Source organism: Carcharodon carcharias, chromosome 3, assembly GCF_017639515.1.
Source record: "Carcharodon carcharias isolate sCarCar2 chromosome 3, sCarCar2.pri, whole genome shotgun sequence".
NCBI classification, from domain to species: domain Eukaryota; kingdom Metazoa; phylum Chordata; class Chondrichthyes; order Lamniformes; family Lamnidae; genus Carcharodon; species Carcharodon carcharias.
Window position 1 is genome coordinate 178864843 of NC_054469.1, and position 22232 is coordinate 178887074.

At 39.8% G+C, this 22232-nt stretch overlaps 1 protein-coding gene across 10 annotated transcripts in view; it reads right to left on the reverse strand.

Moving 5' to 3' along the window:
• The window catches only part of hivep1 (HIVEP zinc finger 1), a 291925-nt gene that overhangs the window by 18656 nt on the left and 251037 nt on the right, over positions 1–22232 (reverse strand). For all 10 annotated transcript variants that reach the window (XM_041183504.1, XM_041183509.1, XM_041183508.1 and 7 more), the window contains one exon: positions 2039–2532. In XM_041183504.1, coding sequence (XP_041039438.1) covers positions 2039–2532 — 494 coding nt within the window. The remainder of the gene's footprint in view (positions 1–2038; positions 2533–22232) is intronic.

A 22232-nucleotide genomic window follows, 5' to 3' on the forward strand; every position in this document is an offset into this window, starting at 1 on the left:
TTCTGAGCTGCCCAATATTGGTCCTCTGGGAGACCCCAGAGGCACAGGCACCCAATTTCCTGTCTGCAGCTGTAGAGCGTTGGTAGTGAGGCCATTCCTTCAAAATGGTCTATACAACCCCCACCCCCCCTCTCCAAACTCGCTGCACACTCTGGTCAAAATCTAACTAGTGAGGGTTCAACATTTTTAGAAGAGGAAAGAAAATTATTGGAAAAAAGCATAGCTTATCAGTCAACGAAAGAGTATTAAAATAAATTTTCAGTTAACACTTAAGGGAATAACAGAGAAATACTTACATATTTGCCAAATGCAGAAGGAAATAAATGACCAATCATGAATCATTATGAATGGATCAAAGCTTGTCAACCACTTTAAGGAGCAACTGCATATTTCTAATATACACCAACTATAGCAATCCACAATAACTGTCACTATATAATCTTCATCTGGTGACAGATTCATCTACTTGTATAATGTGTTTTATGTTCCCTGCTTGTATTTGTGAAAGTAGCATTATTGCACCAGTCTATCATGACCTGGCACATGGATTGTGAAGAGCAAAGCCCCAGGATCTATCAGAATCACTTATCAGAGCAATTATAGTAGAGCAGGGAAGTGGAGAACAAGTGGCCATGTTTACACTTTATACACAGACACAAAATGTTTAAGGTATTGTCTAGTGTTTGGCATCCAAACAATTCTTAAAATTAGGCTACATTCATTTTTTCCTTCCCTTGAGTGCTTTACCTCATAATTCATTTAGGAGTGCAGACTCAGTTCACTTGAATACTATGAGAATTATGTGCCAAGGGAAGGGATTTAATGTCCTGACATTCTTTAGATATTAATATGAATGCTCAAGTAAGAATGGGTCAAGTAATAATTCAAACAGAAACTGACCTTGTCCATCTGCCCAAACACATGCACTATGATATTACAGGATGCACAAGGTAATATAATTCATAGCAAAATGAACAGAAGCATAAATATGTTTAACACGTCTCTTTACTTCTGATTATTAATCCAAAACAAAAAGCTGAAATCCCTCCTTCCATGCACACTGCTGGTAATGATTTCCTGTCAGGCAATTATTCACCATGTTAGTTTTGATTCCCCACAAGGAGGGTATATTAGGGCCCTGACTTCATGTGGAGCAACTAGATTGTAAGTTACATCAAAAGCAGTGCCACAGTGCACAGCTTCAGAAGGGCTGGTGACCATTGGAATACAAGTACAGTTCTTCAGTACTGTACTCAAATCGAGGGGTAAATTGTATGCATCATTGGAAAGCTATGGGTAATGTGATAGCAATCTTCCGATGCATTAGTACGAGGGTACCTCAAGGGAAGGGTGGTTTCATAGGGTCAACGCTGATAAGGTTGTTTCTGCTGGCTGTGAGTCTAAAACATGGCGGCACAGTCTCAGGATAAGGGGCCAGTCATTCAGGACTGAGATGAGGGGAAATTACTTCACTCAAAGGGTTGTGAATCTTTGGAATTTTCCATCCGAGAGGGTTGTGGATGCTCCATCATTGTATACATTTATCGCTAGGATAGGCAGATTTTTGGTCTTGCAGGGAATTAAGGGGTATGGGGAGCAGTCAGGAAAATGGAGTTGAAGCTCAAGATTAGCCATGATCGTATTAGATGGCAGAACAGGCTTGACGGGCCATATAGTCTACTCCTGCTCCTATTTCTTGAGTTGCGTTCTTCAGGCATATTTTCAAAGTTTAGCCCAACAAATGTAGAGTCTCAATTGTCTTAGCGCTTTTAAATTAGGAAGCTGTTCTCTTCAAACATAGGAGTGGAGTTGATTAGATAAAGCTAAATCAGAGTTTCAATTATAGCATTCTATTTCAATTTTAAAGAAAGTATCATACATAAATTGATATCTGGTTTCAATACAATTCTGCAAGAATTTAGAAATGTGCTGACAAAAATAATTATTCTTGTTATAAAATCTCTATTTATGTTCCTTATTTTGTCATCGAGGTTTTTGGTCAAAATACAAGATACATTATATGATAAAACACACGTACCTTTGAATCAGCTATGGTTTTCTTTCCAAGATTTTCTTGCACATTTTGATTATCAGACATCACCTGGTGACCAGAAGACTTATGGCCAACCTTAGGTACTGTACCTCTAGCTTCAGTGGACATGGCTTTCTCCTCTTCATTTGCATGGATTGGTGAGAATTTAGATTTGACTGTGTCAGTTTCAGCATCACCAGCGTTCTGTGTAAGCAAAACAGAAGACACTACCTCAAGGTTGTTGGTCTGCACAACAGAATCCTTTGCTGTCCTTACCACCTCACCAGCCAGAGAGGCAGAGGCAGCAGTCAAAGTACCAAACTGGTCGTTTCTCTGTAGGTTGTGCTGAGGGCTAGCTGTTACTGAAGGAGTGGCTGATAACCCTGTTTCCCCTTGACTGTCTTCATCATCATCCTCAATTTCATAGTCTTCCTCATCCTGACCATCGGAATCTTCAGCATCGGAGTAGAGACACTCATGTCCACCCTTCGATTTGTCACCTGTTAAACAAATAAAACTGTGAACTAGTGGGATAAATAATTAACAACCCTGAAATTAGGTTTAAGTGCATTAAGTGAAAAACCTTGTAAATTAACTGTTTTAAAAGTGTTTTAGAATACATTACTGGCTTTGAGGCAGCAAAGAACTACAGAGGTGAGACAACAAATCCTTCAGATTACCACTGAATTTGCCCCTTCATGATTTCTGCCCTCAAACACTTCAAAAGATAAGGAACGTTCTTTTTCGCATGGGGATATTGTTGCTTGTAACGTTATGCTGCACATCTCTGTATAAACAAACACTCATTGGAGCAAGGTTTAACTAAAACACATTTTACAATCAATCTTCTGCAAGAATATCATTTCTAATTATATTGATTGGTGCAATAAATACATTGCTACAAGTTATATTAAAAAATATTATTCAAAAAATGCATTCTTTCTTGGAACATGAGCATCGCTAACAAGATCAGCATTTAGTGGCCATCCCTGGTTGCCCTTGGGGCAGCGATGAGCCAACTTCATAAACCACTAAAGTTTGCGTGGTGAAGACCCCCTAAAGTGCTCTTAGAGAGGGTGTTCCAGGATTCCTGTCAGTGAAGAAATGACAAGATAATTATGAGTCAGGATGTGTGACTTGGAGGTGAATGTGGAAGTGGTGGTGTTCCCATGAACCTGCTGGCCTTGTTCTTTGAGGTGGTAGAGATCATGGGTTTGAGAAGTAATTTCAGAGAAACCTTTGTTGCAGTGCATCTTGTAGATGGTACACATAGCAGTCACACTTCCCAACCAATTTCTTGTAATAATTTTTGATCAAACATATCAATGTTTAGCAGCATTATGATAGAAAGGCAATATATAGATTAAAATAAAAGCAAAAAACTGCGGATGCTGGAAATCCGAACTTTACAGCCTTCCGGACTGAATATTGAGTTCAACAACTTTAGATCATGAACTCTCTCCTTCATCCCCACCCCCTTTCCGATCCCCCTTTTTCCAATAATTTATATATATTTTTCTTTTCCCACCTATTTCCATTATTTTTAAACATATTTCCATCCATTGTTTTATCTCTACCTTTTAGCCTATTTTGATCCCTTCCCCCCACCCCACCCCCACTAGGGCTATCTGTACCTTGCTCATCCTGCTTTCTACCCTTAATGTCATCATTAGCACATTTTTTTAGCTAATATCACCATCGTCAACACCTCTTTGTCCTTTTGTCTGACATTTTTTGGCAGTCTCCACCTATCACTGGCTCTTTATCCAGCTCTACCTGTCCCACACACACCCCCACCCCTCCCTAAAACCAGCTTATATTTCACCTCTTTTCTATTTTTCCTTAGTTCTGGTGAAAAGTCTTACGGACTCGAAATGTTAACTGTATTCCTCTCCGCAGATGCTGTCAGACCTGCTGAGTTTTTCCAGGTATTTTTGTTTTTGATATAGATTAAAATGCTTTTATGTTTTTATATAGGAATAGTATTAGTGCCAGTACCTACCTAACTGTAGGGTTTGGTCACTAGGTGGTGCTGTGGAATTAATGTTTAAAGTGAGTCTGGGCTAAAAATTTGTTTGCTCTGGTTTCTGGATGCAGGGGCCAGGGTTCATGACCTCTCATCGTTGATTCAGAACAAGTGGGGCAGCACGTAAAATTTGTGTACCACCTCATTTCTATGACTGCAGCATTTCCCTGAGTGGCTCCAATGTTGAACTGATCCCTTTAACACTGCTAGCGACCTCTGCACATCGCAGAAATTGTGTGCTCCAGGTTGTCTTCCCCTTTTAAAGGCACAGTCCCTATATATGCAACAATGCATTGCAGGCTGCTGGATAATCACATTGGAGCACTGAGGGTTAAGGACATGTCATACCACAACTGCAGGGAAAGGACTCTCTGCTTCAGTGGCCACCCTGGTCAGACAGAAAGGAGTCCAGGAAAGAGGCCATGTTTCAGCTGGAGGGCAGGCAGCCTTCATGATTGAGTCTCAGAAGGGACAGCAGCAGCTGGCAAGGGTGATTAATTTTTTTAACATATTCGTTCAAGAGATGTCAGCATCATTGGCTCGGTCAGCATTTATTGCCCATCCCTAATTGCCCTGGTTCAGAGGGCGTTTTAGAGTCAACCACATTGCTTTGGGTCTGGAGTCACATGCAGGCCAGATCAAGTAGGGACAGCAGATTTCCTTCCCTAAAGGACATTAGTGAACCAGTTGGGTTTTTATGACAATTGGCAATGGTTTTGTGGTCATCATCAGACTTTTAATTACAGATTGCTATTGAATTCAAATTTCACCATCTGCCATGGTGGGATTCGTACTCGGGTCCCCAGAGCATTACCCTGGGTCTCTGGAATACTAGTCCAGTGACAATACCACTACATCACTGTGGTCAGCAAAATTGTTCCAGCAACTGAGCATGTGCTTCCATAAGCTCTGCCTCAGTACAATAAGTCAAAAGCACCTCAGCTGCAATATGTTGAGTAGCCGCACAAATAATTCCAGAACAGACTCCATCTTGCTTCATAATGCTTGCTGTTTCAAGGATGAATAATGAAGAGGCTGCCTGCACACTTATTGACCAAATTTAGTATCCATTGAATCAGCCCATTCAGGTCAATGATATTGTGATATCACTCTTTCAATGTTTTCAGGCGCATACAGGGGAGGCACTTTCTGTGCCACTCCACTTCACAAATGCTGTCTAGGCAGCAGCCAGCAGCTCCTCGCATGCATGAAAACTCAGGGAAGCCTTCTAGCAGTGTTACACAACTGAATTTCATGTTTTCCATCCTTAAGTTGTCATTAACGGTCAACAACTGACTATAGGAAACACCATGGGCAATTTATCTGTACAAGCACTATGGAAAACATGACTTAGTAGACCACAATAACCAGAGGGTATTGGGTCAGTGTGTGGCCAGCATAGAAGAGAATTGAGTTTATACAAGAGAAAACAATTCAAAATTACACAGCTGACAGTCTGAAAGTCCATTTGTCACGTCTACATCTATCAGGTGAACAATATTAGAATAGCTGCAATTGTTAAGGCAATGCTGTAACTGCAACACCCTTGCAGCAAGAACCAGAATCCAGTAAGAGTGACTCCTTATATCTACAAGATTTTAAAACAGATCACAAATTAATTCCCAGCAGAGTTGGCAACTTTCAGATAAGAATAAAAATAATACTGATACAGTAACATTAACTACTAAATTATGTTATTATATCCATTAACAAAGAACTTTTTTTAATAACCCCTTTGTTAAATGTTATGTCAGGAAGTAGTATTGTAAATTGCTGCAGACACTGAGACTGCTTAGAATACAATGGGTTATTCTTTTAAACTTGCCACAATTAAAATAGACAGACAAGGAGTTCATCACAAGTTGTATTCCCCTTTCCTATGTGTCATCGCTACATAAATAATTGTGGTAAAAAAATCTGCAGGAGAAATTACAGCCATTGGCCAATATGTCTGTATCTATGTAAGTTCTTTAGCTAGAGTGATCTTCCTTTTCAAATACTTTCAATTTTAAATGTTCTTCCAGATTCTGCCTCAGTTGCCATGCTTGGCATGCTATGGTTTAATAACCTTCCAAGAGAAAGAAGATTCCTTTTTCTCTTAGGTGATAATCTTCCCAATCTGTCAGTTAGTAGAACCACCTGTTCACCATTTACCTTCTCAAATCCTTTCAAAATTTTGAAAACCTCCTATAGGTTTCAGGGAACAACGTCCCAATTTTTTCAAACCCTTCTTCATAACTAACTCATCATTTCACATGAAAAAAGGTTAAAATGTACAATCTTTAAAATCCTCCCTCCAATCCATTGCTGCACCCTCTGTGCTTCTTCCCCCCTCAGTTTTCCCCTCTAGAATTCTGTGGGTTGGGCCCAAGGTGGATTTCCAGCCCCATTCACTCCCAATTCCTAATGGGCAAGCTTCCATCAGCAATCATTTAGCATTGGCAGATTGTCAACTCTATTGTAACCTTCTTTCAGATTGTTACAATTTCTGCAGTGACCAACAACTTTTAAAAATAAATTCAAACTTCTACTTAATAGCTGCAAGAATGACACAGCAGGATTTCAAATTTTAAAATGTTATTGTAACAAATGACTAAACGCACGATTCACAACACAATATTTTGTATTTGTAGACAACTTACACTTTGGTTTACCAAGGAGATCATTCTCCTTTATGCTTATCACACATTGCACTCCCCATGGAATTACAGCCCCTATTGCAAATAGTCCACAGTTGCTTCCAACTACCAATGGGCTCCCATATCCCCGGTTCACCTAGTAATAGCTTCGAGTGACAGTCTCCAGATACTTTCCTCAGTTCTCAGGGCGTTCCTTGAATCCACCACCAGCAATAAAGACTGTTCTGATGATTCTTCTACCCCCAGTCATGCCAGGACGAATCTCCCAGAATCCTTCGATGGCTGAAGGATGCATCTCTTTGACTAGAGGCCGTCTCCCTCCTGCTTCCAGCTGCGGTAGCTCACAAAGTCAAGCAGCCTTTTCTCTCTCAGAACCACACAGAATCCCTGCTGTATGTCTGTCTGTGACATTCATTGATTTGTAGGGCAGCCTGTAACCTGATTTCTAAAAATGGCTTCCTCTGTCCTCTTCCACATAGCAATGTGAAACACATTAACCTTGTATTTTTTTCCTATTCATTTATGGGATATGGGCATTGCTGGCTAGGCCAGCATTTATTGCCCATCCCTAATTGCCATTGAGAAGGTGTTGGTGAGCTGCCTTCTTGAACCACCGGAGTCCAAGTGGTTTAGGTACATCTACAGCGCTCTTGGGGAGGGAGGTCCAGGACTTTGACCCAGCGACATTGAAGGAATGGCGACATATTTCCAAGTCAGGATGGTGAGTGGCTTAGAAGGGAAGCTCCAGATGATGGTATTTTCATGTACCTGCTGCCCTTGTCCTTCTAGATGGTAGTCGTTGTGGGTTTGGAAGGTTCTGCCCAAGGAGCCTTGGTGAGTTTCTGCATTGCATCTTGTAGATGGTACACATTGTTGTCACTGTTCATCGGTGTTGAAGGAAGTGAATGTTTGTGGATGGGGTGCCAATCAAGTGGGCTGCTTTGTTCTGGATGGTGTCAAGCTTCTTGAGTGTTGTTGGAGCTGCACTCATCCAGGCTAGGGGAGAGTACTCCATCACACTCCTGACTGGTACCTTGTAGATAGTGGACAGGCTTTGCGGAGTCAGGAGGTGAGTTACTCGCTGCAGGATTCCTAGTTCTGGCCTGCTCTTGTAGCCACAGTATTTATATGGCTAGTCCAGTTCAGTTTCTGGTCAATGGTAGCCGCTAGAATGTTGATGCCATTGAATGTCAAGGGGTGATGGTTAGATTCTCTCTTGTTGGAGATGGTCATTACCTGCACTTGTGTGGCGTGAATGTTACTTGCCACTTGTCAGCCCAAGTTTGGATATTGTCCAGGTCTTGCTGCATTTGGACATAGACTGATTCAGTGTCTGAGGAGCTGTGATTGGTGCTGAACATTGTGCAATCATCAGTGAACATCCCCACTTCTGACCTTATGATGGAAGGAAAGTCACTGATGAAACAGCTGAAGATGGTTGGGTTGAGGACACTACCCTGAGGAACTCCTGCAGTGATGTCCTGGAGCTGAGATGATTGACCTTCAACAACCACAACTATCCCCCTTTGTACTAGGTATGATTCCAACCAGCAGAGAGTTTTCCCCTTGATTCCCATTCACTCCAGTTTTGCTAGGACTTCTTGATGCCACACTTGGTCAAAAGCTGCCTTGATGTCAGGGGCAGTCATTGTCACCTCATCTCTGGAGTTCAGCTCTTTTGTATCTAAGTAGAAATGCTAATTAGTTACTCTTGACCCCAACTCTCTTTCATCTTAGAAGTAAATGGACAGCTTACAGTACAACTGCTTACAACAGATGCTACAACACCTTTCTAAGACTTTGGGAATCTCAAAGTCTACTCATGGCAAACTCAGACTGATGCTATTGTCTCTAAGCATAAATACCTTGCATGTTCTTCTCAGTAAAGCAATCTAAGCCTTGCTTTTATCTCTAACAATAAAGCATCCAGGCTTTCTTATCTTCATTTACACTAAATTTAAAGCTACATTCCTAAAATATAATAATCCTATCAACCCTAAGATTATAACAATATGACAGTTTGAAAAACAACATAAAATGTTGACGTCCAAAGTTGTCATCCCTCTATGGACTCTGATGAAAGAAAGCAAGCAATGGTTCTAAAGATGTTCTGTGACTTAGAATGCCTCTCCACATTTTCATATTGAACCATCTTTTACTTTCCATTTATCCAGCAAGTGCTTGCAGTGCAAACAAGTGCTTCTGATGCAAATTGTAGTGACTTATATTTTATATGGCATTGTGAAGCTGGGTGATTGATCGCCGTGATCATGATCAGGTCCTGATTATTGATCCTGTTGGTTTCCCACATCCTTTACCATTTGTCGTGAGGCAACAGTTCCATGGTTTGAGAGTTCTGGCCACTAACAAGTGGTTCCTGGCCTCAGGAACTTCTGGAGACAGTCATTAATAGGCAGGTCTGGGTTTACTAGGGTCCAGCTGTATTCTCTAATTATTAAAAGGAAGGATGGTAATCTTCATGTGGTTCTCTTTATAAAATTTTTTCAGCACGATTAATTCCATCAACAATGCTGATCGATGGCGTCCCAGTCCAAAACTTTAAAATTCCCAATGGAGACTGTCTTTTTCGAGGCCAGTATGAAACATCTAAATGTCAATCATTTAAGGATGTTCATTTGCAAAACATGACCATCTGACTAAGTTGCTATAACTGAAGATTGATGTTCTTTCATTACAGGAGACTCGTTGTAGATAACAATAAAGCTTCTAATGCAATATAACCTGAGCAGAAAAATAGATTTGGCCTCCCGTTGACATCATCTGTCATATGGAATGGGTCCACCAACATAATTTATGTCACATGCAAAAATTGGTCCCAATTTGTGGTAAAGCATTCCACATTCTGATAACTCCTGGTGTGAAAATAACTTTTTTACTCATCTTTTCCCTTCATTCTTTTAGCAAGTGTTAATCAAAGTCTGTTGTCTTGTTGCCAAATTTACCAACCAAGCATTGTAGGGTGGCAGAGCTGATGTTATATTAATGTTAGAGTTGATCAGCAGACACTTCTTGAGTGGAAACTTTCAGTTTATCTACAATACACTCAGCAGCAACTACATTTGTGCTTTCAACTCCAACTCTATCTCTATACTGACTGCTGAGGCAGCCAACGCTACTCTCCTATTGTACTACAGATCATGTGACCTTGTCTAACAAGTATGCTTAAAGGTATATTACACATTAAATAAAACCATAATTACTACATTCCTTCCCCTTTAACTCAGCTATACATATTATATTTACAAGTACATTTCTTTCAAGACAACATAATATTTACACTGGGTAAGGAATTTACAAGTTGTCTTACAGCTACGTTACAGCTCCACAACTTCAGCTTCTTCATCAAGTACCTCATTTTCCAGAGTTGCCTGAACATCAGGTGCTTGTGGGCACTTGCAGTTTTATATCCTCAATCCTTACAGGAATATCAGACATGTCAATCCTGGGTTGAGTATCCTCAAGAGATCCAGTCATGATTACTGGTGAAACCAAATCTTGGTGGTTTATCTCTCTCTTCCTTAAATGGTCCACATGTTTACGGATGATCTGGCCTTCCAACCTCTACATGGTAAGATAGAGGTCCAGTCACCACACTTATTTCATCTGGTAACCACTTTGGTCCTTCCCCAAAGTTCTTCAGGTATACCGGCTCTCCCACGGTAAATTTCCTCTCAGGACTATGGCAGCCGTGTCTAGTTTTCTGACTTCCCTGACTCCTTTCCACCTTGCCTTCTAAATTCAGCATTAATAAGCCAATCTTGTCCTGAGACAGCGTTTCAACAATAACTTCTCAAGCGTGACACCTGTTGTTGTATGAGGGGTAGTCTTATAATGAAAAAGAAAGCATGCCAATTTGGTTGCCAAGAAATTGCCAGTCAGCTTTTTCATACCTGCCTTGAACGTTTGAACTGCCCTTTTGGCCAGTCCGTTTGAGGAAGGGTGGTATGGTGCAGTTTTCACGACTGATACTGTTGAGGCTAATAAACCATTGAAACTCAGCACTTGTAAATACTGTGCCATCATCAGAAATGACTACTTCTGGTAGTCTGTGAATGGCAAAACTCTGTCAGTTTCTCAATTGTAGCGGCCGACGTTGGTGACTTCACCTCATATTATGTCCAACCATTTTGAATGGGCATCGATAATGAGCAGAAACATTGTTCCCAGGAAAGGTCCAATGTAGTCAATGTGTAACTGTACCCAGGGTCTACCTGGCCGCTCCCATGGGTATAATGAAGCTGTCACTGGCAACTTTTGCAGTTGCTGACATTGTACTCAGTGTTTTACTAAACTCTCTATTTCGCCATCCATCCCAGGCCACCATAGATAGCTGCATGCTATGGTCTTCATTTGGGAAATTCCTGGATGGGCACTGCGTAGTTCAATTAAAAGTGGCTCATATCCCTTTGGAGGAACTATCACTCATGCTCTCCACAATAAGATGCCGTCTTGGCTGGTTATTTCATGTCTTGTGTTGAAACATAATTTCATTTCGCCAGATACGAGCTCCTGTGACCAACCATGTAGCACTTGTTCTCGTACTTGAGATAGGACTGGGTCCCAACTTGTCCAGTCTCTGATCTGTCAAGCACATACTGACGAGGAATCTAAGAACTTGAACAGTAAAAAGAGGTTCCTGTAGAGCTGGGATGGGCTCATCATTTCCTTGTAATAGTAAACGGTTAAGGGCAGCAGTTTTTGCGATTTGATTGCCAGGCCTATGTACAAACGTGTATTTGTATGCTGTCAGAATTAAAGCCCTATTAGTACATCTGTATCTCCTTTCTATGTGCCTTCTTCTTTCTGACGCAGACTTTAATCTTTGCCTTCTTTTTGACTTCACTGTTGGCCAGTCTTCTCTCAGTTGCAAACTCAAATTGTCTGAGCTCAGTGGCGGAGTCTCCCAAAATGTCTTTGTCTGCTTCCTGGGAAATTCTGCGGCTTCTGCTTCCGAAGCCTCTTTGGCTTCATTTAGCTCTTCTGTCTCTTTTGCTGCCTTCTGGAAAATTGAGCATTGTTGTGTCTTCTTTGCCAACTCATTCTTCAGTTTGTTCAGAGAAGTGCTTAATTCTGCTTCTCTTCATACTTTTCCAGAGGTACAAACTTTGACCTGAGGGAATCTTGTAGTGTGTCTTTATCCCTTCGAAGGTTGCTCACCTTGTCTTAAACTATGTCATCATGCAAGGTCTCTTCGAGTTCCTTCTGCTATTCTTCCAGGTTTTAGCTTAAGACAGCCTGCATTTCTTCAGGTTGTTGAGTCCTTTTTCAAAAGAGGAACGCTTCCAGCTTCCATTTGAAATCTCAGGGGCCAATCAAAGTTGATTTCCCTTAGCCAATTTTGACCTAGAAGACTTGGTCCTCTGCCTCTCAATACTAACACTGGCAGCTTTACCAACTGGCTTCCATAATGGACCATTACTCTGCTCATGCCTTTTACTTGACTGTCTTCACCGCATATGTTTTTGGCTTGGCATCTGTTTTTTCTAAACTTAATTGATGCTCACTATAATTCAAATATGTGAAGATATGTTCCAATTACTGTAGTGGAAGCTCCCTCGGCCACTTCCATTCTAACAGGTTTGCCATTTACTTTCACTATGATGAGTATTGGTTCTGTCTTTCCAACTTTCAGTAAAAGCCTGAATTTGTTGTTTCAGACTCTTCTACATTGTAGATATCATTGGACTTTTTTTTTACAAGCCTGCTTGAATTTTTCCTTGCACTGCTTCACCATATGCCCATTTCTATGACAATAGTAGCATTCTGCCAATCACTAAGAGTGATAGTTTCCTTCTCTATAACAATTATTCTTCAATTTCGCTGCTTCTCGGCAGAGTCTCGCTTTTTTGCGCCTCTTTCGGCTGAGGTTTCCAGCCTGACGTGGAGGTTGGTGCTATTTTGCATACCTTGTATTGCTTTTGAATTTCTTACTGTGCTTTCCATGGCAGCACTGTCTCTAGTGCCTTCTTGAAATCCAGGTTAATTTCAGACAATAATCTTTTCTGAATAGTGTCCTCTTTCACAACACACACTAAACGATTCCTGAGCATGATGTTCAGACTTGTACTGAACTCACCATGTCTGTTAGCTTCTTCAAATTTGCCATGTAGCATGCAATTGTCTCACTCAGGGCTCTATTTCGTGAATTAAACCTGAACCTCTGGACCATGATTGAGGGCTTTGGTTGAAAGTGATATTTCGAGGTCCACCATTTTATCGAAATTCTTTGAATCTAGGGCACTGGGTGCCGCCAAACGTTGGATTGGACTATAGGTTTTGCTCCAAGTACTCATGAGGATCGCTCGCCTCTTTTCCCCTGTTATCTCATTCACTTGAAAAAAGAATGTGAGGCATTTTATGAATTGAGACCAATCGTGTGGCTGGTTCAAACAGATCAATTCTCCCAAATTGTGGCATTTTTATCCTAGTCACCAGTTTGTTGTAGGGTGGGAGAGTTGTACTATTAATGATAGAGTTGATCAGCAGACACTTCTTGGGTGGAAACATTAAGTTTATTTACAATATACTCAGCAGCAACTACATGTGTGCTTTCAACTCCAACTCAATCTCTACACTGATTGCTGAGGTAGCCCGTGCTACTCTCCTATTGGTTACTACAGATCACGTGATCTTGTCTAACAAGTATTATTCTTAAAGGTACATTGCACACTAAATAAAACCATAATTGCTACACAGTGGAAGCAACCTTTCCCTATTTACACTTTTATGTGATATGGTCAGTTTGAGCCCTTTTATTCTGTTGCTACCCTGATGATTGTAAAGTCACATTTATATTAAATAAAAGGCTGCATTTGCAGCCAACATGATGAATGCACAGTTGTACTTCTTCACTCTGGGACGCCATTGCAAGCAACGGAGATCAGGACTCACCCAACCTCTGTGATACTTATATAGAGAAAAACAAGGGGAGAATTTTACCTATGGTGGGCAGGCTGAGTGGGGACGGGATGGGGCACGGAGCCAATCGCCACCCACAATCGGCTGCGCTCTGCCATTTTTCACGGGCAGGCCAAAAAAAGCCCGTCCAGTGTAACGTGGCCAGTAGCATTCAGCGCTACATGCGCAGGTGGGGGGAGGAGGAAAGAGCACAGCAATCTCCCTGAGGCATGGCGTTGCCTCAGGGAGATTGAACGGATTTGAAAATTTTTAAATAAATAAAGTAAAAATTTATTTAAACATGTCCCCTCATGTGACAGTGTCACATGAGCTGGGACATGTTTGTGAAGTTAGGAAAATTAATTTTTTTATTTTATAAAACCTTCAAGAAACCTCATCTCACCCGTGCATGAAGTTTTCTGAAAAAACGCAAAGGCTGTTTGGGCTCTTTGCCTACCTGCCAACCTTAAGGTTGGACGGGCTGCGTTCTTAACAACTTTAATTACTTTTTTAATGGCCTTAATAGGCCTTTGACAATTCGGTGGGTGCGCAGCCGCCTCTGGCATGCGTCCGCCAAACTGAATATCGAAATGGCGCGCGATGATGTCGGGATGCACACCTGACATCATTGCGCGTCATTTTACGTGTCAGTGTGTCAGGCCCGCCCCTGCACGATGACAGCAAAATTCTGCCCAAGGCTACACCTTGGCCCAGTTATCCTGTTAAAAGGTCTGTAATCCCTTCATCGGTTTCCTATCAGACATATTTCCATACTTAATGCTGCCAAGTCAGGCAGAAATAACGAGAGGCTCTAAATCTTTAGTGCTTTTGACACTTTAAGTTCATATGCAAGGACCTTTACTCATTACAGCCTCAAAAACGCTTATAGCACTGAAGAGTTTAAATAAATTAAAGCCTATTCACATTGCTATGACAGTTCCCTTATAATGTACAATAAATCCCCTGCGCAGTTATTCTAACTTGCAAACATTTCTTCTCGTTACAGAATAACTTGCAAACATTTCTTCTCACCACTGAAATGTGTAGTTTTACTTTCCAAATGTTTTTTAACCAGGTTGACATAATTGGTTTTCTGCTCATGTGTGGATCAGTGCGCATGTGCAGACGTGTATCGATGGCCATCATTGCGGGCAACTTAAGTTGGCAGGAGACACCATGTAAATAGAAAACAACATTGAATCCAGTTAGCTCGTTCGTAAACTTGATGCAGCTAGGTATAACTATATGTAGTTATGATCCTGCACACCTTTAAATGTGGTTAATTTTAGTTTGCATGATTTTTCCTGTCTCAAAAATAAAAATCTGAAATTCAGTCTTATGTAGACTGAAACAATAATGTCCTTATTTATTTTGCATTTTCCTCCTCTTTCCCAGGAGCACTATAGCAGCTGCGCAAAATCTGCTGACAGGATAACACAGTGACTCTCTTTGATCACGTATGTTGACTGAAACTGTAGATATATTTGGTTTCTGGTGACAAATTTTAAGACCACGCCTGTGTACATCAGATTCAGTTTATGTTTGCACCTATAGATGGCATTCACTTTCTCTCCAAGAGTGAATTTTTAAAGAAACACATTACAGCTTGAAAACATGTCTAAAAACAGGCGGTTGTGTAAACAAATTTGATGACGTCAAGTTAGAATATGAAATAACAAATTCAATCTGTTTTATGGATTTGCTTATTACAATTATTAGGGAGTAATTGGGTTTCCTTTTTTAAGTTGTAGCATCCCTAGTCTTAGCTGAAATCAATTAAATCAGCACCAATGCAGGGTTTAAATACAAGTCCTGGCACTACCAGCAAATTTAATGGCACCACCAGCAAATTTAATGGCACCGGAGATGGAGAAGATTGGAGGAAATGTACCCATTATAACTTCTTTGCTGATGCATACACCTATTAAATTAACTTGCTTAAGGTCTATAAATATCTGCAGTTGATCAGAAATTATCTACATCACCCATACTTCTTCTGTAATATCCTGTTGTTTTAAACTTTAAAAAACATGTTACCTTACTGGCATTCGCTTTCCATTCTTTACAGAAGATGCAAACTCTCATTGATTTTAAGTGCTACTGACAGATAGACCTCATCAGTTACCATTTTACCCAAACAATTAAAAAAAAATAATTATCACACAATCAATTTTAGATTGTCTTGTTGGTCTGCGAGGTTCCACTCCGGCAGCTCAAACTCTGAATGTTGATTCTATAGTGCAGAGGTTTTCAACCTTTTTTAGTTAAGGAATTTTATAATGTATTGTGAAAATCTGTGGAACCCCAACCATAGTAAAATACAATTAAAACAATGCAAAATTAAACTATACTGTTAAATATTGCATATTTATAATATACTATTATGGACTGTACAATGCTAGCATATCATAATTAATTTATTTGAGTTTTTTTGCACAAAGTTTAGAAAAAATCCTGTATTTGGTACAATTTTCAAATGACCTGAAAATTGCGGGGAACCTGTCAGTATGTTCGCAGAACCCAGGTTGAAAAGCAGTGCTATAATGTCATACTCATCTGGATTTGAGACTGTGGCAGGTGTTTTGATCTATGCTTCATGAAATAGTTACCTTTATGTTTAAACATGGTACATAAAATATGGCAAAAGCAATGCAAGAAACAATAAACATTAATATGGGTCATAACTCTACAGTAGTTAACTCACTATAAATTGTGCCTCATACAAGGAAATGTATCTACTTTGTTTTAGAAAGATCAATGGTGAAAACAGAGGATTTTACTAAATCCAGGTAATCTTCATTGTCAACAAAGAATGGCATTATTTGCGACCCTTTGCAATCAGTCAAATATCCTTTGCAGATAAAATTTATTGTTATATTCTTTCTCTGACCCCTTTCTTTTCTTATTTTCAAGGTATTGCAGCCCTTTGCCCTTAAGACATCGACTTTATCGTTAGACAAACAACAGAGGTTTTCCAAGGCTTTATAGTGGGCACTGCTTGTTTAACCTTTCTTCTTCTCTTTGACACAAGGTGGTTCAATCTCTGAGCATGGCTACAGGTCACTGCTAATTGTTGGCCCCCTGGCCTCTGAAAGACCTAATGAGAACAGGTGTGTGCAGGTGTACTTACGATCTACTTCTGATAATTTAACTTCAAAGATGTCACAGGGTTTTCTTGTTCGTTGACTTAATTTCGAAGTTAAATGACTAATCCCAGCTTCATGGTAAATGCAATAAGTATCTGCATTACTTTAAATTATATTTTGCTACAAGGACTTCAGTGGCAAGATCGTCTGTTTTTAGGCTGCTGCATATAGTTTATTGATATTTAACAAATTGCTCCAAATATCAGTTAAAATAGAACTAAATGGCAGAATTTTAGTTGTTAAAATAAAGAAAACCATGGGCTTTAATATTGTTATGATACAACCAAGTGATTAACAACCAATGCATTAATTTTGAAGTGTAGTCAGTATCATAAAATAGGCAAATACAACAGTAATTTGTGTACAGCCATTTTTGGTGTTGATGGTTGAGGGATAAATGATGACCAGGGCACCAGGACAACATCCTACCCTTCTTCAACAGCGCCACAAGATTTTTATCTGAACAAACAGACAGGGATTTAATGTTTCATCCGAAAGAGCAAAATCATTCATTAAATTCGCTACTCAAATACTACAAAAATCCACTGGAAGACTGGGATTGGAGCTCATCAATCTCAAATAAAAGAATAAAGATGATGGAAGTACTTGGTTCATCCAAAGAAGAGGAATAAAAAACTTTGAGTGTCAAAAGGCACTCTTGGCGTAGACTTTAACTATGAATGGAAGTTTAAAAAAAGCTTCATATGAGCTACAAATTATCGAAAGAGCTCAGCTTCTATTACTAAAATAATTCTCAGCGATTAGTTGAAATGACATTGGTATGATAATGCTGTATGGTTTAGAAATAATTGATAATCATATGTTATATATTCTGGAAAAAATGATATATTGGCTTGGATTTTGTGGTCAGTGAGAACTTTAACTCTTTTAACATGCAATTGGCTGTGGCAGAGTCTATTGGGGATTCCCAGGGTTGCAGTGATGTCTTCAAGCTATCCAAGCAGCCAATCACACCAAAGAATTTTCAGTCAACCAACCCGGAAATGTAAAGCATTAATAATCAACTCACTTCTTAAAAATTTACAGAGAGCGAAATAAAGATTGGGACATAAACGTGAGGATATAGTAGAAGCTGAAATACCATGAACAAACTTTAATTTTTTCAAAACATTGTTTATTTTAAAAAAATAATCTAGTAACTGACCACAATAGACCAATTTAACATATTCCACAAATATAAAATTATTTTTTCAGATCCAGATCAATTGTTCAGTAATAATTATTAGTCAGATCACTTAAAAACAAAGCTACACCTCACTGAACAACGCTTCATTTTTTATGGAGTTTCTAACAGCGATATAAAATCATAAAATGGTTAAAGCACATAAGGCAGCCATTTGACCTGTTGTGTCCATGTCAGCTCTTTGCAAGAGCCATTCCCCCCACCTTTGCCCCTGTAGGCCTGTAATATTTTTTCTCTTCAGCTAATTATCCAATTCTCTTTTGAAGGTCTTGATTAAATCTACCTCCACCACATTGTCAGGCAATGCATTCGTGATCCCAAACACTTGCTACGCAAAAAAGCTTTTCCTTATATTGCTGTTGCTTCTTTTGCCAACCATCGTAGATTGGTGTCCTATTGTTCTTGACCCTTCTGCCAATGGGAACAATTTCTCCCTCTCTATACTCTGTCTAGTCCCTTTTGACTTTGAACGTCTGTCAAATCTCCTCTTAATCTTCTCTTCTCCAAGGAGAACAGTGCCAGCTTCTACAATCTATTCACATAATATGAGAGTGAGAAAGGGGAAGTTCTCACCAGATCAACTGATTTTTCTGATTGCTGGTTCTGGTGTGGTGGGCCTTAGTGCAGCCTGCAACTTCAGGATGTTTGTGTTAACCTGCGCTTGCGCTAAATCTTAAAGCTTAAAAATCAAATTCAGAGGGGGAATGATTGCAAGTTTTGATTGTTAGCCATCAAAATCCCTGCAAATTCCAGTTTATGAAGTTTGACAAAAGACACAATGCAAGGGTTTCTGTATTCTTAAAGCATCAATTTCCCAGTTCCATACTTAGTTAAATAAAGATTTTATTTAGGTCAAAAATATTCAAGGGAAGCAGAATTTCAAATGTAACATGGAAGTCTCACATATAAACACTGAATTCAAAAGATGAAAGGAGGAATAATGAGTTATAATCATAATCAAAAATTTGTACCACAGCCCATGAGAAAAAGCACAATGTTTCATTTACCTGTCAATGTTGCACACTGCGAAAGTAAATTGATTCTCTGAGCTTTTTGAACACCTGCTACCCACAGTAATTGCGAGGTAGTGATTCTTTAATGGTAGTAATCAAAGACTATAAACAGGGCCATTAATGGTGGTTTAAAAGTAAGTTTAAAATAGAGATTCGATGCATGGTAATAGTAGAATTCTCCATGCCTACTGGGTGAAAGCATTAACCGTCACAGCTGTATCTCCTTTAAATTATTATAAAATGACTGGAATCAAAGTTGATAATGCAATGAAACAAAGACAATGGTCGTAAGGGTTCAACTGCAATGTGCACACCAGACCTTACTCAAGAGGCCATCAATCACAAATTCTGCATCAATGGCAAAGAACATGCACAAAATACAAGTTCTTGTAGCTGTACCAGGGTCACATTACACTCTGCACCTGCCTCTTCTGAAGTTCACATATCCCAAGCACTAATATTCAGATTCCTTGCATTGAAATCTAACACTGTGTGACAGGCTGCATTCCAACAATCAAAGAGATACCACAAGGAATGTTTTTAACAACAATTGGGAAATGAAAAGTATTTGTTAATGCTTCACTAATTTGAAATTCCAAAGTAGGAATGTCAGTTACTGAACTTGTAATAATTCAATGTATCTTTACACTAAACCAATAATTAACTCTTTTACCCAACTATGGAAGAGGGTTAGTTCTCGTGAAGACTAAAGGGAAAAAACTGAATTAGGCCAGTAATTGGACGCAGGGATTGTAATGTTTGATTAACTTGTGCTCATTCATAGCGATGCAGGCACCACACAAACTTTATGCTGTCTGCTAATTTAAATGATTGTCACATGTAGACAGCACTAAGCTGAGTGGCTGTATTTCATAGCAGGAGACCCATGTCAGTGCAAGGCTAGCACCACTAGCCTCCACCTCTTAAAGGGGAGATGCATTTTGGCTGCAGCAGTTGCTTGAAGGGACAGAAAGTGGTGTAAAAATGATGCAACAGGGCAGAGAATGTAACCCTAGGTTCTCCGCTGAAGAATTGGAGGCTTTGGTGTATGAGATGGAAAGGAGGAGAGTGGTCCTTTTCTCTCAGGGGGCAAGGAGGTTCTCCAGCCAAATACTAAGACTGCACTGGGAGCAGGTAGCATTGTGGTTGTGGATGCTCCATTGTTGAAATATTTAAGGCTGGAACGCCCTTTATAACAGCACTATGAGTGTGCATACACCATATGGGCTGCAGCAATTTAAAGCGGCAGCTCACCATCACATTCTCGAGGGTAATTAGAGGTAAGCAATAAATGCTGGCATATCATTCAATAATACAAAAAAATGAAGGTGATTGCACAAAAAGGTCGACACAAATGTGGGGAAGTAATATAGAATTTGAGCATAATCTTCATCAAAAACCTGTAAATCTTTTAGCTCTTGAACAAATCCACGTATATTGCTTCCACTAACTCTCCTTGAAGAACCATTTCAGGTATTAATCACTTTTCATATGAATAAGTTCTTATTGGCATCAGTCCCTAACTTGGCAAACAGTTCAAGGGATTGCCTTCAAAACAAGGATGAGCGGGAAAGATTTACTGAGCAGTATCACATTATGAATTTATTCTCAAGTTTCCATTCCCTCCCTCCCCTACGTAATACGTTTAAGCAGGCAAGCACTCTTTTTTTTGGGGGATGGGGGTTGTTGGTTTATACTAGATGGTTTCTTGTGTTCAGTGTCACTGGTTACTCCACTAAGCAGATTTTGCCTCCTCTGCAATCTGTAGCGTATCCTAAATTTCCCCAATATCTGGAGAGGTGATAAGACAACCCAGAGGCTACAACAAAGGATTATTTTTCTGTCTACCAGCTACTGGATATATGACCTTTGGCTTAACTTCGCAGATGGAATTTCCAACAATGAAATGTACAATAATTCAGCATAGACAAAATCTATTTCGTGTCACACTTTGAAAATAGCAGTTTGCCTATTAGTGTTGGAGTGTTATTTCCAGTGGAGAGAAGTTCACATAGTACTTTTATCATATGTGCACATGCATATAGAGAAGAAAAAGAAAAGATATGTTATGGTACTATCAAGGCAGGCTTTCTGTTAGTTGATATAGGCCTTCCTAACTTGTAAACTGAAAGATGTTTTGTTCAATTTTTTTTTGTTGCCAGCATGACAAACTGCATTTATCGCTATTTATGTTTACAGCAAGCCAAGCCAATTTATTTTAGCAAAAAAAAATGCTATATGTTGCGCTTAGTTTAAAGAGGTTGCATGCAACTCTATAATGCACACATTATACAGCTCGATGGGCTGCATGGTCTACTCTGCTCCTTTCTCTTATGTGATACACCAATAGAAAGTAAAAATGTGATTCTATTGCAGCTGAAAACACATATGGGAAAGATTTACCTGGGTGTGCACCCAGTTGATTCAGGTGCACCTGAGCATGAAAAATATTGGACAATTGACTGGGTCCCATTCAATTTTCTCTAATAAATGAATGGTCTGGGGGAAACAAAAACAAAAATTGCTGGAAAAACTCAGCAGGTCTGACAGCAGCTGTGAAGAGGAAGACAGAGTTAACGTTTCGAGTCCGTATGACTCTTCATCAGAACAAACGAGAAATAGAAATGTGGTAAAATATAAGCTGTTTAATGAGGGTGGGACAGGTGCAGCTGGATAGAGGGCAAGTGATAGGTGGAGGCAAAGGAGAGATTGCCAAAGATGTTATAAACATAAGGTCAAAGGGGTGTTGACGGTGATGATATTAGCTAAAGGATGTGCTAATGGTGACATTAAGGGTAGAAAACAGGATGAGCAAGACAGATGGCCCTAGTGGGGGTGGGGTAGGGGGAGGGGATTGAAATAGGCTAAAAGGTGGAGATAAAACAATGGATGAAAATAAATTTTAAAAATAATAGAAATAGGTGGGAGAAGAAAAATACATATAAAAAATATAAGAATTATTATCAAAAAGGAGGTGAGGATGGAGGAGAGTTCATGATCTGAAGTTGTTGAACTCAATGTCTTCCTTCTTCCTTAACCGAAGTTTTCCACCCACGGTAGTTGATAGGGCCCTCAACCATGTTCGGCACATCTCTCGTGCATCCGCCCTCATAACTTCTCCTCCCTCCCAGAACCATGAGAGAGTCCCCCTTGTCCTCACTTATCACCCTCCGCACTCAAAAGATCATTCTCCACCATTTCCGCCAACTCCAGCATGATGCCACCACCAAACACATCTTCCCTTCACTCCCTGT